This window comes from Saccharomyces mikatae (genome assembly GCF_947241705.1).
Source record: "Saccharomyces mikatae IFO 1815 strain IFO1815 genome assembly, chromosome: 3".
Taxonomy (NCBI): domain Eukaryota; kingdom Fungi; phylum Ascomycota; class Saccharomycetes; order Saccharomycetales; family Saccharomycetaceae; genus Saccharomyces; species Saccharomyces mikatae.
The window spans coordinates 132,279-149,903 of NC_079258.1; the positions used below are offsets into that span (position 1 = coordinate 132,279).

The 17,625-nt window shown below is 36.7% G+C and overlaps 7 protein-coding genes and 2 non-coding genes across 9 annotated transcripts; 3 read left to right on the plus strand and 6 right to left on the minus strand.

Annotated features, from left to right (window-relative positions):
- Positions 1-1,621: 1,621 nt before the first annotated feature.
- Smki_3.trna4N lies at positions 1,622-1,695 on the plus strand. The gene has a single exon. It is a non-coding gene; the product is annotated as a tRNA-Asn (tRNA).
- Positions 1,696-2,372: 677 nt separating this feature from the next.
- SAT4 (serine/threonine protein kinase SAT4) lies at positions 2,373-4,184 on the plus strand (the record flags this gene model as incomplete). The annotated part of the gene is made up of 1 exon (XM_056226297.1): positions 2,373-4,184. One exon carries the CDS (start codon positions 2,373-2,375, stop codon positions 4,182-4,184), a length of 1,812 nt encoding a protein of 603 aa, XP_056080707.1.
- A 478-nt stretch (positions 4,185-4,662) lies between these two features.
- RVS161 (amphiphysin-like protein RVS161) lies at positions 4,663-5,460 on the minus strand (the record flags this gene model as incomplete). Its single annotated transcript, XM_056226308.1, has 1 exon — positions 4,663-5,460. One exon carries the CDS (start codon positions 5,458-5,460, stop codon positions 4,663-4,665), a length of 798 nt encoding a protein of 265 aa, XP_056080708.1.
- Positions 5,461-6,197: 737 nt separating this feature from the next.
- Positions 6,198-7,049, minus strand: ADY2 (Ady2p; the record flags this gene model as incomplete). Its single annotated transcript, XM_056226319.1, has 1 exon — positions 6,198-7,049. One exon carries the CDS (start codon positions 7,047-7,049, stop codon positions 6,198-6,200), a length of 852 nt encoding a protein of 283 aa, XP_056080709.1.
- Positions 7,050-7,652: 603 nt separating this feature from the next.
- Positions 7,653-10,802, minus strand: ADP1 (putative ATP-dependent permease ADP1; the record flags this gene model as incomplete). The annotated part of the gene is made up of 1 exon (XM_056226330.1): positions 7,653-10,802. The coding sequence occupies one exon, from the start codon at positions 10,800-10,802 to the stop codon at positions 7,653-7,655; it is 3,150 nt and encodes a 1,049-aa protein (XP_056080710.1).
- Positions 10,803-11,676: 874 nt separating this feature from the next.
- PGK1 (phosphoglycerate kinase) lies at positions 11,677-12,927 on the plus strand (the record flags this gene model as incomplete). Its single annotated transcript, XM_056226341.1, has 1 exon — positions 11,677-12,927. One exon carries the CDS (start codon positions 11,677-11,679, stop codon positions 12,925-12,927), a length of 1,251 nt encoding a protein of 416 aa, XP_056080711.1.
- A 184-nt stretch (positions 12,928-13,111) lies between these two features.
- Positions 13,112-14,857, minus strand: POL4 (DNA-directed DNA polymerase IV; the record flags this gene model as incomplete). Its single annotated transcript, XM_056226352.1, has 1 exon — positions 13,112-14,857. One exon carries the CDS (start codon positions 14,855-14,857, stop codon positions 13,112-13,114), a length of 1,746 nt encoding a protein of 581 aa, XP_056080712.1.
- A 251-nt stretch (positions 14,858-15,108) lies between these two features.
- CTO1 (Cto1p) lies at positions 15,109-16,077 on the minus strand (the record flags this gene model as incomplete). The annotated part of the gene is made up of 1 exon (XM_056226364.1): positions 15,109-16,077. The coding sequence occupies one exon, from the start codon at positions 16,075-16,077 to the stop codon at positions 15,109-15,111; it is 969 nt and encodes a 322-aa protein (XP_056080713.1).
- A 531-nt stretch (positions 16,078-16,608) lies between these two features.
- Positions 16,609-16,679, minus strand: Smki_3.trna5G. The gene has a single exon. It is a non-coding gene; the product is annotated as a tRNA-Gly (tRNA).
- Positions 16,680-17,625: the final 946 nt, after the last annotated feature.

The following is a 17,625-nucleotide window of genomic DNA, read 5'->3' on the forward strand; positions in this document are numbered from 1 at the left end:
CAAGCACTCAGGCTCGCTTCTCCATAGAATTAGACAATTTCTTACAGACCCGTCCGTAACTTGGGACAACCACGCATATTTGAAGAGGTAGTTCAACTTGTACATATGCTTTGATTTCGTGCCAGGAGAAATTCAAAGGAAACTGCTTCCTTACCTTTAAAGAAAGCGTTGGTAATTTATCAAGTTTCAACACTAGGCGTACGATACGAGACAATTTGATGTACTTGTTGGGATACTATTGTTGATAAAAGCAGTATATACTAGACGTTCTCCTTAGAAACAGAGGAATCCCAACAATTATCACAAAATTCACCTCTTTTCAGTTTCGAATTTTGTCGGTGATTATCAGTTTAAGTAATTGCTGCTATTTCAGGTTTGCACCGTGCTTACTATCCAGATCTTAGTGTTGTCTGATTAAAGTCAAACTGTTGTATTACGGGCTCGAGTAATACCAGGGTATCTTGGCAATCCTAATATACTATCTTAGGGAAGTAACTTGTTGTCAAAACAACTTATCAACTTGACTCACGGAATGTTTCTTATTCTATATATTATATAAGATAATGGTTTATACTAAATAGTGGGAGCGCGGAACCTCGGATCTAAACTAATTGACACGCATTTATACATTTGGTTAGTTCAGTTAAGGGAGGCAGAGTTTGACCTTATATTACTCAATCTGTTCGTATCGTTATAGGGTTGTGTTGATAATTAGTAGTTTAGTAAGTTGTAATAATTAAGAATAAGTCGTTCTTTTTTGAATTATACAAGAGAGGTATATAAAACACACGCTGATTGGTTATATTAAACCCAATGGTTCAGACACAACTCGGAGCATTGATGATAAGATTTAGATGATAACTCATCTTTTTATATACTAAGTTCTGAACACTTAACATATCTTCATTTTACTAATGCAGGCAAATTCTATTATTAGAATTTGCCTAGTCTAATCTATACGAAGAACCTATAGTTATAATCGCTTATTCCAATTTCTAGGATTAAATATATATTTGTAATCACTTATTCCAACATCTTCGAGGAGAAGGACTTCTGGTATACTATGTATAAATAATAATACTGCTTTTATCAACAATGGAATCCCAACGATTATCTCAAAATTCACCCAATTCTCAATACGAATAAATGTATAGGAGTAATCACTATTTCAACAAGTTGTTTCATATGTGTTTTATCAACGTTTAGGATGATGTATTGTTCATACTGAGGTATGATATCCTTCTTTATGTCAAAGACATGTTGTATTACGGGCTCGAGTAATACCGGGATGTCTTGACAATCCTAATATACTATCTTAGGGAAGTAACTTATTGTCAAAACGACTTATCAACTTAATTCACGGGATGTTACTTATCCTATATATTATATAAGATATGGTTTATACTAAATAGTGGAAGCGCGGAATCTCGGATCTAACTAATTGTTCAGGTATTTATACATTTGATTAGTTCAGCTCGGAAAAGCAGAGTTTTACCTTATGTTGTTCAATCTGTTCGTTTCGTTATAAGATTGTTTCATATGTGTTTTATTAACGTTTAGAATGATGTATTGTCATACTGACGTATCTCATCTTAAGATACAACAAGACAACAAATAAAGTGACTCCATGGCCAAGTTGGTTAAGGCGTGCGACTGTTAATCGCAAGATCGTGAGTTCAACCCTCACTGGGGTCGTATTTTCTTTTTCTTATTTCTTTCATTTCTCTTTATCACCGACGGAGAAAGAAAATTTTTTTCTCCCTAGGTGATGAAAGAATCATCTGGCACGTCATTTCATCAAATCAACATCGGCCTCCCCGTGCTGAAATGTTTAACTAGCCGGGCTCTTGTCATTTCACTCATTTTCTGTTATACAAATAGTGTGTATATATAATAATAAAGGCTTATAAACAGAAAGAGGAGACGAAGAAAAAATATACCACCTTATAGAAATATCTACCAATTTTTTAGCAAAAGTTTATCGAACGCAGATATAGGCCTTTACTTAGAGTTTCATTTAGAATATAATTCTTTTCCTTTTTTGACGATTTCCTGTCGGTTTCGTTATAACCTGCTGTGTTGTTATTGTTGCTGGATTGCCGTTATTTTTATTAGCACTATCCAAATAAAACTTGGATTATCAAAATCCTGTTCAATAAGCTGTAGTAAGCCTTTAACGTCTCCAAGTTACAAATTAAGAACTGGACAGTTTAAGGTAGCGTTTTAACGTTAGGTTCTCAACTTTTTTTCGCTCTTTGTTCGAGTTTGCCACTAGATACCATACTAGTAATAGGTACAGTGATTACTGTTATTGTAATCTGAAAGAAAAAGCAATCAAATTTCATTTTGTTTCATCATCACCCAACGAATATATGACTGGTATGAATGATAATAATGCCGCTATTCCTCAGCATACTCCAAGGAAACATGCGCTCTCTTCTAAAGTTATGCAACTCTTTAGAAGTGGTTCAAGATCATCCAGACAAGTAAAGCCTTCTTCGAATATTCCACCCCCTTTTAATATAGACACAAACGTCTCTTCAGCGTCTAAATCAACGAAGCTTGGTTTGCATACCCCAACTTCTGCTACAGTTAGAGTGACGCCCAACTCTACTAATACTGTAGGTGTAAGTAAAACAGGCATATACATGCCCGACTATTATCAGTCGACATCGCCATCCCACTCCAGTTCGTCCGCGTCATTGAATAACCACATGGATATTAACACCTCTAAATCATCGTCTGCTGCCTCCTTAACTTCATCTGTATCGGCTTTGTCCTTATCACCTACATCTGCCATAAATACCAGCTCCAAAAGTTTGAGCCCCAAATTTTCCCATCAGAGTAATACTAACACTGTCTTTACGCCCGCACCTACGACTTCAGCCTCAAGTATCAATAATGTTAATAAGATAACCAATACAAGTGCACCAGTCTGTGGAAGGTTTCTAGTACATAAAGATGGTACTCACGAACACCACTTAAAGAATGCTAAGAGACAAGAGAAGCTAAGCACAATGATTAAGAACATTGTTGGTGCAAGCAAATTACGTGGTGAGGCAAAATCTGCCGTTCCTGATATAATAATGGATCCAAAGACTACTTTAAAGACGACCAAGAATCCTCCTTCTCTTTTTGCAGGGTTCATGAAGCAGGTAGCAGACATGGACGACAAATATCCAGAAGGTACTCCGGTAAGTGGAACTTTAAATAGTTCTGAAAGGGATATTTACAAACCAGATCAGAAAGACTCTGGGAATAATGCGAACAGTACCACGTCTACCAAAAGAGATACACAATGTTTTGCGGAAAAGTATGGCCGCTGCCAAGAAGTCCTTGGTAAAGGGGCTTTTGGTGTAGTTAGAATATGTCAAAAGAAAAATGTGTCATCTCAGGATGGCAATAAAAGTGAAAAGCTTTACGCAGTAAAAGAGTTCAAGCGTAGAGCATCTGAATCTGTGGAAAAGTACTCTAAAAGATTAACTTCAGAATTTTGTATTTCTTCTTCATTGCACCATACAAATATTGTTAATACGTTAGATCTTTTCCAAGATGCTAAAGGCGAGTACTGTGAAGTAATGGAATATTGTGCAGGTGGTGATTTATTCACTTTAGTTATTGCCGCCGGAAAATTAGAATATATGGAAGCCGACTGCTTTTTTAAGCAGCTTATAAGAGGCGTTGTTTATATGCACGAAATGGGTGTTTGCCATAGAGATCTAAAACCTGAGAATTTACTACTTACCCATGATGGTGTACTAAAGATAACAGACTTTGGTAACAGTGAATGTTTCAAGATGGCATGGGAGAAAAATATTCACCTTAGCGGAGGTATCTGTGGCTCATCACCATACATAGCCCCGGAGGAATATATAAAAGAAGAGTTCGATCCAAGACCCGTAGATATATGGGCATGTGGTGTCATCTATATGGCAATGAGGACTGGTAGACAATTGTGGAGCTCTGCTGAAAAGGAGGATCCATTTTATATGAATTACTTGAAGGGACGTAAGGAGAAAGGCGGTTATGAGCCAATCGAAAGTTTGAAAAGAGCCAGGTGTAGGAATGTCATATATTCGATGTTAGATCCCGTTCCGTATAGAAGAATCAATGGGAAACAGATTTTGAATAGTGAATGGGGAAGGGAGATAAAATGTTGTCATAATGGACGCGCATTGAAATAAAAGATCAATTTAGTTTGAGACCTCACAATACTTCGGAATATTTCAGTATTTTCTACTTCCTTTTAATTTGGTACGCCAAGAAATTCTCTCTTATTTAGCATTGGTGTCCTACTTATCACTTGTTTTGTTTGGTTTTTATTTTCCATTTTTGCTGATTACGGATCACGTTAAAATTGGTAAAGTACCATTTATTTAAAAAAAAGAATTGTAACCTTATTTAAAGAAAAAAATAGTACATAACAACAATAAAAAAAAAAAAATAATATTAAAATTTATTGCCATATGTTCTTCCACTCTGTTGTGTTTCTATTTGACAAAACACTTGCCTCCAGTTTTCACCAAGATTTATTTACTTCCTTCGAAAACAGGTCTGTTGATCAGACACAGCAAATGTAGATATCAGGGCTACTGATGACCTTTTATTCAAAAAAGGAAACAAAAAAGAGCGAATGAAACTAAAAGTTGGTAGCTTCAATTTTTATTTTATCCCCAGGGCACAGATATCTAGACTCGTCATTTGTCCTAGTAGTTCTTCTATTTTAGTATCTAATAACCCATTAGCATAATCGTCTCTTGACTGTTGGTCTAAATACTGCTGAATTTGCGCTAAACGGGTATAACCATCAGTACAAAATCTCAGTTGAATCTTGATTAGTGCTTCAAAACTTGGGTCGAAAAAAGGTACTCTCAATGAAACTAATTGGGGCAATTCAGTTTTCAATTGGTTGTTGAGATTCTCGAATATATCTTTGGCAAGACTCAACTCTTTTTCAGCCCTTGGTAATTTAGAAGCATCCTTAGCTGGTTTGTCCACCAATCTACGAACTTTTGCCTTTGCAGCATCGAAATCTTGTTTCTTATGATCTCTTTTCTTTATTGCCTCCTCGATCTCTTTAAAATATGTCGAGAACTTTGTAATCGGATCCAGCACGGTTTCTCTTAGGGGTCCGTCCAATTGTTTAACAGTTTCACTATCAAAATCTTGAACACATTGTAGATAATAATTACCAACGTTGTAGCCACCACCGGCAACATACTTCGAATCATCATACAAATTAGAAATGACTTCAGCGATGGTGGTTTGTGATGCTGTCACAGCTCTCAATGAGTCCAAAAAGCCCTTGGCTTCTTTTTGTAATGCCTCACCCGCCCTTTGAAGAACTTTATAACGACGTTCTTCCATATCATACTCTTTATCAATGGTCTTGTCGACGTTCTTAATTATCACACTATGACCAGCTCTGTTAATAGCCTTTTTGAAACCTTCCCAACTCATAATGTATTGAATTTATTCTGGCTTTTTCTAATTGGACTTGTTCGGTCCTCTATATCACAACTTTTCTTTTCTTTCTCCAACTTTTGCTTATTAATTAATCTGTTTTCCCTTCTTTCAATTCGGATTTTTAATACGTTCAAAATCCGCGCATTTGAACTGCCCAGCCCCCCGCTGTTCCCACCAAGCCCAGTCAAAGTGTGAAAATCAAACATAGAGATGTTGAAAAAAAGTTTCAAGTTTGTTACGAGAAAATAGAGCCGTGTCTCACTCATTATCAAGGGTGAGCAAAGGATATCAGTTCGCCTTTCGATTATATAGTGTTAGTGCTATACTCAGCCAAGATGGCTCAAGCTATCACTGAAAGCACGTACCTTATTGCTTCCTTGAAGTCAAGCCAAAGTGCTTACTGGATAATTACACACAAATCTACATTATTATTCAATAACTGGTTTAAGTGTCTCTTTCATATCATCGTATAAGTTCTTATTGTCATTTATCTCCGTTGTTTATATTTTGTTTCGATTCTTTATCTTTTTTGGAGCGTTGATGATGCAGCAACTTGAAAAATATATATCATAAGTCTGTAACTGTAAAAGAAAGTTTATTCTCTTTAAGCATAGAAAAGTACGATTAATTGATGTAGTTATATAAGGTCATAAAATAATTATCATAATTAGAAGATCGGAAAAACTAGTCTTTTTTCACTTAAGTAGTTTCGTTATTAGTAGGTCATTTCCTTAGAAGATAACCCTTTCAGTAGAGGGCAATGGGAATGGGCGAGCCAATACATAAGAATTCTGCTTTGTAGCTACACCGGCGTATGCATTGTACCAAGCAATAAAGGCGACGACAACTCCCAGGACACCACCTGCTCTTGTCACACCAAGTCTATTAGCAAAGTGACCAATAGAAAGCAGTAAGAAAGTCAATGACAGTAAGAAGAACAACAAAAAGAACATAACTGTGGATTTCATAGTACAGACGGTTAACCCAAAGGTGAAAATGGCCCATCCCAATAGATAAAATCCTAAAGCATTGTTCAAGTCGGCTTCGTTATTTTCATAAGCGTCCAGGATACCAAACCAAGGAATATAAATAGCAGCAAAACTTAACCAAAATCCACCGTAAGAACACAATGCGGTACCACCAAAAGTATTTTCCAAAGCTATTTCCCAAATACCAGCAATTAGTTGTACTAAACCACCGTAGAACATAGCACAACCGACGACAACATTGGGAACAGTAATACCTTGAGCTCTTGCGTTGAACATGGATAACACAAATGTTGTCAAAGCGAAGGCGGAAAGACCCAAAGGCGCAGGATTAGCAAATTTATGCACTGGAGCAGGGGCCAAACCTGGATTCAAGGTACCTCCGAAGGCCTGATATAAGTCGCTTTTCAAAAACTTTTGACGTCCAATATAGATGTATTCGTTGTTATCACCTCCAGTGTAAATCTTTCCTAATGAATCATGAGATGGACGTTCATCTTCTGCAACCCCATTAACGTCATTATCATGAGAACTGTAATATCCAGCTGGTGCATTCTCCAAATCGGTGTTTCCGCTCGTTTGTTCCTTGTCAGACATATTATTTATTTGTGTACGAGTTGTTTTGTGGTCGTTTAGTTATATTTGTGTAGCTGTTGACTGTTAGTCTTTTTTTTTATAAACAGATACTTGTAGTTTCCTATTGTACTGTTATCGTTATTGCGAGATATATAGAATCAAATCCGTAGTAAGATCTCGGGAAGTATGGTCCAACAAAGTTGCTTTATATACAGCTTAGCGTCCCTGACAGGTTGGAGTAAGGAAGACAACGCGCTTTAGCCGCCCAACCCGAATGACAAAGAAAAAGTTGTAAGTGGCAGCACTATTCCCCAACGTTCGTTACCCCAACAATATCAAAATAGCCGCCCAACCGCCAATCTGGTAAGAAATCCTTTTGCATTTCTCTGCAGATGACCTTCCACGCCGCCCCTTTTTAGTAGTCACGCCTTAAAGGGCTCTCATCTATCATGCTGACGCGCGGCTGCACAGAAAAATCGTATTATAAGAAACTTCTCAGCCGCTTGTCGGTTCCACGGAACTTCGGTTCAACGGGGAGAAGACCCTCCGGGATAAAAGAGGAGATTTGCGGGGCTATATATTCTTTACATCTTACGTAAAGGGAGGAAACTATACAATAGTTATCTACTTTTGTTCCACAACTATCCACTTGAGGGCTAAATACCCCATTATTAAAAACGCCACATTAAACAGAGCCAAAATCTTGATGTCAAAAACAAGATTTTGCACAACAAATCCAAATGTGCTTAAAATGGTAGCGCCGGGTACTTCGATATTTAAACCGTACTTCCTTTCCTTTAACATTAATGTTTTCACTTCGTTGATCAATAGAGATTCGTAAGCATAGTAAAAAACAGATAAGTTCTTCAGGTACTTGAAGGCCAGGTTTGTAATATTCTTAGTATTGATAAACAATCCGCTGAATAGTAGGGAGCCCAAAAGCACCAACACACTTAGTATGATGGAGTTATTCAGGTCTTCGAAAATTATTCCGATAGTAAGGATTTCCAAAGATATTCCGAGATTAAACAATATGAGAATTCCAATACATTTAAAAAAGGCGTCGTCTTTCATGTTCAGACCAGTCATTGGGTAAACAATTAACGTTAATAGTACAGGTGGAACCACACGTAGCGGAACCACTTCGCTCATAATCTTACTGATATAGTATGCAAACGGCGAATAGTAGTTATTGGATCTTTCTTTAATAAAAATGATCCGTTCCAGGGCAAATGAACTGAGGCCTGTAAATGTAACAAAACCAAAGTACGTCAATATGAAGAAAAACAATCCCATTCTGTTCTGAAACCCGCTGATATCGTTTGAAACGTTGTAATATAGAGTCCCCAAGAATAAACTCAATAGGATCGTTAGTAAGTAATTGCCCAGGAGTAATTTTGGGTTCCTGTACATATTTTTGAAACTCCTTGAATTCAATATCGATAATTGTTGCAGAAAGCCGGCAGATTCTTGACCTGTAGGCAGATCTGCATTCAAAACGTTGTTGTTTTCGTCACCTTCGCTTAAAACTTCCTCGATCTCTTGTGAAAGCTCCGCAAAATATACACTATTTTTATATTTATCGTGTAATATTTTGGTATTCAAGTCAATCTCAGTAGTACCCCGTCCTCCATCCGTTCCTTCTCCATCTTCATCATCTCTGAGCAATGATCTTATCTCGTCTCTATGAGCTGCAAGATGGGCCCATTCTCTTTGTGTGGTGCCATCACTGTTAGTAAATGTTGTCTGGTGTATGATATTATCAACGTTATTGGCAGCCATACCAGATTCCAAATCAGAAATGTTTCCGATTCTCCTCCTTTTTCCCTGAGGACCGGCTTCAAAAGTAATATCAATTAAATAATCCGCAATATTATAATTATCAGGGCAAGTATATCCCTCATTTCTCAAGAATTCTGAAACTTTCTTGGCATTTCCAGAATACACCATCTCACCTTTACTCAATAGAACCAATTTATCAAATAAATAGAATATATTCGATCTTGGTTGATGAATAGATAACACCAAAGTTCTGTTATAATCACTGGATAGCCTCACTAAGCATTCAATAACATTATTAGCGTTACTAGCATCCAAACCAGACGTGGGTTCATCTAAAAATAAAACCAATGGGGATGTCACCAATTCACATGCAATAGAAACTCGACGTTTTTCACCTCCACTGATACCACGATCAAATTCATTACCAATAATACGATCTTTAATATCAAAAATTCTCAGTTCTTCCAAGACTTTATAAACACGTGCTTTTTTGGCTTCAAAAGACAGTATTTTTGGCAATCTTAACAATGCGCTATTCAAGACGGTTTCAAAAACAGTCAAGGTGGGCAATAAAAAGTCATCTTGGTCGACAAATCCGGTTATCTTCGAGAAGGCTTTACGGTCCATGCTGACGCCGTTAACTTTGATACTACCAGAAACATGTCCTGTTTTCCTTTTCATTGCTAAAATGTCTAGTAATGTTGTTTTACCTGCACCAGACCCACCCATAATAGCCAGTATTTGGCCAGGTTTCACGACACCACTGATTTCATTCAATACAGTTTCTTCAACACCATCAGAATTTATCGAAGGAACACTATACGTGACATTTTCGAAACTTAACGTCGCTAGCGTATCATCTTCATTTTGCAAAAAATTGTTCACCGTATCTTCATCTGGCAAATGAATCGGGGACTTCGAGGATCCCGGTCCGTTCCTAAACAATGGAGATTTAGAAATGTAAAACGTAGCAAACGTAAAAAGTGCTAGAACCATCACAGCAGTCAATGCCAAGACTAGCTTTCCTTGCCATGTCACTGCTGGATCTTTTGAAGGAGATTTATAACCTGGAATCTCGCTATAATGAAGACATTCACCGGATTCACATTTTAAAGTGATATAGGGGTCACCGAAAATAGTCAAGATCAAATCATTCATAGAAGGCTCACTGAACTTACATTGCCTTGTATCCAAATCACAACTGAAATCTCCTGGCCCTTTTATGGTCTCTGTCAAGAAATCTGAGATATCGATAGACCCTTTAGCACCACACAACATCGTGTCGGGAACACACTTGCATTGAACGTCGTTACACTTATAATGCGAGGTATTCTGGCCCAAATCGTACTCAAAAGCACAATCGCTCAACCCACAGTAAAAACTTTCTAATTGATCTATCCAAAACTGAAAATTACATTCTTGATTAGGTTTATCACAAGCAAATGTAATTTGTGGTATTTTGCCACCTAAAATTTGTAAGATCTTTTCATTAGTCACATTGCAACCTGAAAAAACTTTATTCATAATCATACCATTTTTATAGCACGTCCCCTTAATACTAGAATCGGGCATGAACGCATCACAAACGGCATCTTCCTGACAAACGTCACAATTGATTCCACCCCATCCATCATCACAATAACAGGTTTCGTTTGGTGTTCTTATGGGACGGTCCTTATTACCACTTTCATCTGGTGATAGACCGCCGCAAAGGGGCAAGGAACAATCATCGCCTGCAAATCCCTCTATACACTCACATCTGCCAGTATACGAATTGCATTGAGAAAATTGTTTGCATTCAAAAATAGGTAGCATACAATTGAAGCATGGCGGGCACGTATCATTACTTTTATCTTGTGCAGAGAGGCGCGACTTTTTTGATGAGGACCCTTCAAAGAATGGGGACTCTTCTTGCTTTGCAAGCGCCACCGAACTGCATAGTATTAGAAGTGGTAATATACTATAATAGAGATAAAGTCGATAGGTTTTCATAATGGAAATTTTTTCAATCGTGTATTTTTAGCGTGCAAGTTTTTTTTGTAAAGCGAGTACTTCTTCTCTTGTATCTTTCCTTTTAATTCTATTCTATATTTTTGTTTTTTTAACTCTAACTCAAGGTGCACAGATATATACGCAGAGGCATATTTGGCATTTGCAAGAATTACTGCTGAGTAAAGGAAGAACGAGGAACTATCGCATAACTACCTTTGATAATACCGACTTGGGCGCGAATCCTTTATTTTGGCTTCACCCTCATGTTATTATCAAGGCCAGAAAAAGGAAATGTTTTTCTCCTTCTTGAATTTGGTTTACCCGCAAGAAGCACGTGCTTTTTTATCAAAAAGATAATTTCGTTGTTCGTGATCTTAGGGGTCATAGAAGACGAATTAGCTTTACACCCAAACACGCTCGACTTCCTGTCTTCCAGTTGATTGTGGCTTCCAATTTCGTCACACAACAAGATCCTGGCAACGGTTCACAGGTTTGTAACAAGTAATCGAAGGTTCTGGAATGGCGGGAAAGGGTTTAGTACCACATGCTATGATGTTCACTGTGCTCTCCAGAGCAAAGGTCGTTCGATCGTACTCTTACGCTCTTTCTCAAACACGATTGTTCGAATCGTGTGACAACAACAGCCTGTTCTCACACACTCTTTTTCCTCTAACCAAGGGGGTAGTCTACTTTAGTAGAGCCTCGTGAAACTAACATTTACATATATATAAACTTGAGTAAAATGATAAATATTAATTTTGTAAAGTCGATGTTTTTCCTTTCGTAGTTTTCAAGTTATTAAATGCTTTCTGTTTCTTTCATTTACAGATCATCAAGGAAGTAATTATCTACTTTTTACAACAAATATAAAACAATGTCTTTATCCTCAAAGTTGTCTGTCCAAGATTTGGACTTGAAGGACAAGCGTGTCTTCATCAGAGTTGATTTCAACGTCCCATTGGACGGTAAGAAGATCACTTCTAACCAAAGAATTGTTGCTGCTTTGCCAACCATCAAGTACGTTTTGGAACACCACCCAAGATACATTGTTTTGGCTTCTCATTTGGGTAGACCAAACGGTGAAAGAAACGACAAATACTCTTTGGCTCCAGTTGCTAAGGAATTACAATCCTTGTTGGGTAAGGATGTCACCTTCTTGAACGACTGTGTCGGTCCAGAAGTTGAATCCGCTGTTAAGGCTTCCGCCCCAGGTTCCGTTATCTTGTTGGAAAACTTGCGTTACCACATTGAAGAAGAAGGTTCCAGAAAGGTTGACGGTCAAAAGGTCAAGGCTTCTAAGGAAGACGTTCAAAAGTTCAGACATGAATTGAGCTCTTTGGCTGACGTTTACATTAACGATGCCTTCGGTACTGCACACAGAGCTCACTCTTCTATGGTCGGTTTCGACTTGCCACAACGTGCTGCTGGTTTCTTGTTGGAAAAGGAATTGAAGTACTTCGGTAAGGCTTTGGAAAACCCAACTAGACCATTCTTGGCCATCTTAGGTGGTGCCAAGGTTGCTGACAAGATTCAATTGATTGACAACTTGTTGGACAAGGTCGACTCTATCATCATTGGTGGTGGTATGGCTTTCACCTTCAAGAAGGTTTTGGAAAACACTGAAATCGGTGACTCCATCTTCGACAAGGCTGGTGCTGAAATTGTTCCAAAGTTGATGGAAAAGGCCAAGGCCAAGGGTGTCGAAGTTGTCTTACCAGTCGACTTCATCATTGCTGATGCTTTCTCTGCTGATGCCAACACCAAGATTGTCACTGACAAGGAAGGTATCCCAGCTGGCTGGCAAGGGTTGGACAATGGTCCAGAATCTAGAAAGTTGTTTGCTGCTACTGTTGCAAAGGCTAAGACCATTGTCTGGAACGGTCCACCAGGTGTTTTCGAATTCGAAAAGTTCGCTGCTGGTACCAAGGCTTTGTTAGACGAAGTCGTCAAGAGCTCTACTGCTGGTAACACCGTCATCATTGGTGGTGGTGACACTGCCACTGTCGCTAAGAAGTACGGTGTCACTGACAAGATTTCCCATGTTTCTACCGGTGGTGGTGCTTCTTTGGAATTATTGGAAGGTAAGGAATTGCCAGGTGTTGCTTTCTTATCTGAAAAGAAATAAATTGATTTAAACTAAAATCGATAGATGATTAATTTTTTCTTTTCTCTTTCCTCATTCTTTACGCAAAAAATAATAGTTTATTTGTTTTGAATATTTTATTTATTTACGTATATATAGACTATTATTATCTTTTAATGATTATTAAGATTTTTATTAAAAAGTTTCTCCACTTTCAGCGTCTTTATTAACCTGTTCTCCCCGCCCAAGGGATATTATTCCTGTATTTAGGCTCAACATAGTCTAAGTTCAATAGGTCAAATATCTTACGTTCATCAAAGCCTTCAAGAAGGGTGTTATTTCGAAACAAGCCGTGCTGTGTAAGCTTAAAGCCTTTTTGCGCTGCTAATATCCGTATCCACCTGTTAAATTCTTTGGACCCTGTATAATGTATTCTTCCTGCTCCAAGCTCATCCCACTTGCAGCAAAAGAAGTCTAGCCTTCTACAGTAATTTCCATCGCTGGAATTTAAAGACATATATTGGTCAATCTGTTTTAATTTAGTTTCTTCCTCCTCTTCGATCAAAAAAGTGCCTTCATCATTTTTCATATCCTCCAGCTTTTTTAAATATTTTGCAGGCAACTTAACTCCCATGAAAAATTTCTTGATTATCTCAGAAGAATACCATCTCTTTCTTTCCCCATATCCAACAATCCTGGCTGTTCGAAACCTTTCCACTATTTTATTTGCAAACAATTTTTCCAAGGTTGGTGTTAGCTGTAAAAAACAATGAATATAACCTTCCTTGTACAACTTGACACAAAGCGTTTCCATAATTTTTGCCAATTCGGTCGTATCGTTACAAAATGGCTTAAAAAATAAAAGATCAATGTCACCACACTTAGAATAGCCCCTATTATAACTTCCCTGTAATTCAACCTTGCATTCAGGGTCAATTTCACGTAGCGTATTTTGAACCTTTTTTAAATGTGCGAAACATTCATTTCGGGACATCTTATGTACCCAATCGTCGTAATATGACCAACCAAATAAAACTGACCAATCTGATATAAACTCCTCTGGATTTTTCTTGGCTGCAATATAGAAACTTTCGAAATTCAAAAGATTCCAACGTTTAGCAATTTCTGGCCCAATCCCATAGCAATTTTTGAAGTATTTTAACTTATCTTCTAATCCCATCGAATCATTTAGACCTGGTAGTCCCCCCGTATCTAATATAACTTGTATTTTCTTAGCAATGCTAGGCCCAATATTTTTCAATTTAATATGTGCTTCTTCACCAGAACGAACGTCAAAATCGCAGTTTTCTAGTGACTGTTTAGCGAGCTTGTAACTTCTTGCACGAAATCTTTCACCTTTGATCTCACATTTCTTTGTTAATTTCTTCAACGCTGTAATAATTAGTTCATTATTCTTATACATTGTTTTATTAGTCACAAGTGATGTTGTTCGTTCATCTAATTTTAAGGAATGTACACTAGTCTGTGGGGTCTCTAATCTCTCTTCACTTTTGCTGCCATTATTTCCCTTACCTTCTACATCAGTGGATACCTCACTATCTTTATCGTTATAACTTTGTCCATCGTCAGTGTCATCCGATATGGTAATGATGGATGGTCTCATTTTAATCAAATAATCTTTCTCAATTGTAAATTTTTCACTCTCAACCCATTTTGTGATGTAGCTAATCTTAAGACATTGAATGTTTGATTCTTCAATCTTGGTAAGAAAGTCATCGATATCATTTAAGCCTGCTTCCCTTTTAAAAATATCTCTTTGGGTCAAATGCATTTGAGAATCAACAAAAGAATCATCAATCAAAATGATCACTTTCTTTGAATTGAATTGAAGGCGATCTTCAAAACTTGATACGATTGTGGCACCTTTTTTCTTCAATATATCCTGTAAGAACTTATTGGATGAAGTGCGAGGGTTGGGTAAAAAAATAAAACTTCTACCATTTAGAGACATGAATGGCTTATCAATTCATTGATATCGCTTGTTCTTCACCTATTATAACTAATGCTTATATTTGTAGACCCCTAGAATTACTATCCGCATGTATTTAAACATATCAAAATAATTTTAGGCCGAGAATGATTTGGGGATAGGATTGACGCAGCAAATGGAATATTATTATATGTTCTAACAAAAACGGTGGTTAACAAAGATATTCTCTTATCACTTATTTTGCAAATTCCTGGATATGTAAATCTAAATATTTAGAATTTCATTGATGTACCTACTGTTTTCTGCATGATTAAATCACCTATAGAATCCCAAGATTTCACAAGATAGGCAGACTTACCGCCTTCCTTTTCACAAAACTCTAACCAAGCTAGACTCTCATCAATTTGAAAATCAGATATCATGTCACTTGAGATACCAATTGTTTTCTCAGCTATTTTCAAGAACTTGGAAGGATTTTCTTGCGGGTCTAAAAGCAATATACCGTTAGTAGATGGGTGTAATATGGGTAACAAGTCTGTCTCACTATCCCCTATATACCAATAGCAATGAGTTTCGTCTTCTTTATTACTATCCGTGTCGCTTTTAGCTAATATTTCATCCAGTTTCTTAACTTTATCAGAGCCTGTCAATAATCCGCAGTCAAACTCACCATTATAAGTCGGAGGAAATTTACCAGTGAATTTCTTTAGACCGTTACAAAAGATATGATCGCGGTTGAGTCTACTGTTACCAATGATTTCATAGATGAATTCTCTTGACCAATTAATAGATAAAATGTAAAAATCGTCTTCAAAATTTTTGATGACCGAAGAACAAAACCGATTGAAACCATTTCTTAACAAGCAATTACCGTGGTTTTGATCTCTAGCAAACTTTTTCATTTGTTCTAAGGTGATTGATTTAAATATCTCTTGTTTTGTGATTTCATTTACACTATTTAACTCTATAATCCTGTTATGGTTTTGGTATTTAATTTCATCTTTAAATATCTCACCAAAATTACATTGCGAAATAATTTTAGGTAGACTCGGAGATAACAATGGTAATGATCTTGTTCCATTATATTTGTATTCCCGGCATCCCTCCATATAAGTTTTGATAAAGTAACGCCACTCAGGTTTCAAATCTGGGTGTAAAAGATACGGCAATTTAGCAATAACGTCGATGGTATCATCTCTTGTAATTGTTTCATCAAAATCTGAAATAATAATGTTTCTCATGTCCTCGTTAATTTACTCCCTATCTGTACAATTTTTTACACATTGTCCCGATTGTGAACATTGCTTTGTCTCGAGAAAGTTCACTTACAAAGAAAACGAAAAGAAACCCAACTACATAATGATAAAAAGAAAAAAGAAATTACATAAATAAATTCAACGATATTACACAGAATAAGAAATTTCGATGATCAATTGTTCACACACTTCTATATCAACTCCGACTGAAAAATGAAGGAACCGACTCAAACTGGTGTAAAAGCTTCGCTTTCAATCTCTGCTCCCCCTAACAAAAATAGTGCTTGATATCACATCCAACTAAATTATATAATATAACTTCAGAGTGATATCGTTGTACAAAGAGGGCATTAAGCTTGTTTTCTTATTTCTGGGAACAACAATGAGTACAAAAAAACTTTTAAATAAAACTTCTGCCTTTATGTACTTCTCCTTCCACCAAATTTTTTCACGAAAAAAAAAAAGTGAAAAAAAAGTGAAAAAAAGTAAAAGTGCCCGTTTAAACAGGCAAAAATATGCGCAAGCCCGGAATCGAACCGGGGGCCCAACGATGGCAACGTTGGATTTTACCACTAAACCACTTGCGCACTTTATTGTTGAGTAATTTTATGTAGCGTAACTTAGTGATTACTTTATCAAGGAAACTCTGATCTAAACTTAAATTTGTTCTTTTATCTTGTTGTAATAAAAATCAGCTATCGTCTATCAACTAGTAGTCATACTGCTTGAATATTATCATATACGGTGTTAGAAGATGCAGTCATCGAAGTTAGTGGAGGCCGACGCAGGGATTGATAATGTAATAGGACAATAAATGACAACATATAAAACAGGGGAACTATTTAATGTATACTGTGTAGAAGAATTGATTACCTTTTGTGGATTTATGTACCCTAAAGGGGAACTTCTAGTATATTCTGTATACATAATAGTATTACCTCAACCAAACAATGGAATTTCAAAAACTATCTCATAACGCACCGTATTTCTCAGTGATAATCATTGAGATTTCGTTTGAGATCATGCTGCTAACATTTATCATCCTTTAACTCCATACATGATGATTTTATGGCAAACTTAAGTGTTAATGTTGACATTGTCGACCACTACTCAATTAAAATTTAATGTCACAGTATTTATTTCCATCTTTCAAAATAATTGCTGCCTGAAACTTGTTCCATTTTTTTATCGTAAGATCAATGATGCAACAGTTCGATTTCATAATTTGCTTTCATTAATAGTTTCTTTTTAGTTGGTAGTACCTTGGCTACAATAATATGCCGATGTTTTCGTGACGCAATAAAGTAATATTGATTGGTCCACATGGAAAATAGCCGTTACGCGATAACCATGGTTGAATAATAAAATATCTTTAGAATAAACTATTGCTGGTTTGGGAAAAACATATGGCTAAAATTTTTATGGTAAATATTCTTAAGGACTTACCGCATAGTATGAGACATGTTTCTTCACATAAATTTTTTTACTGGAACCGCCTTTTTACTGTAGGTAGATCACAGGAAAATTTTCAGG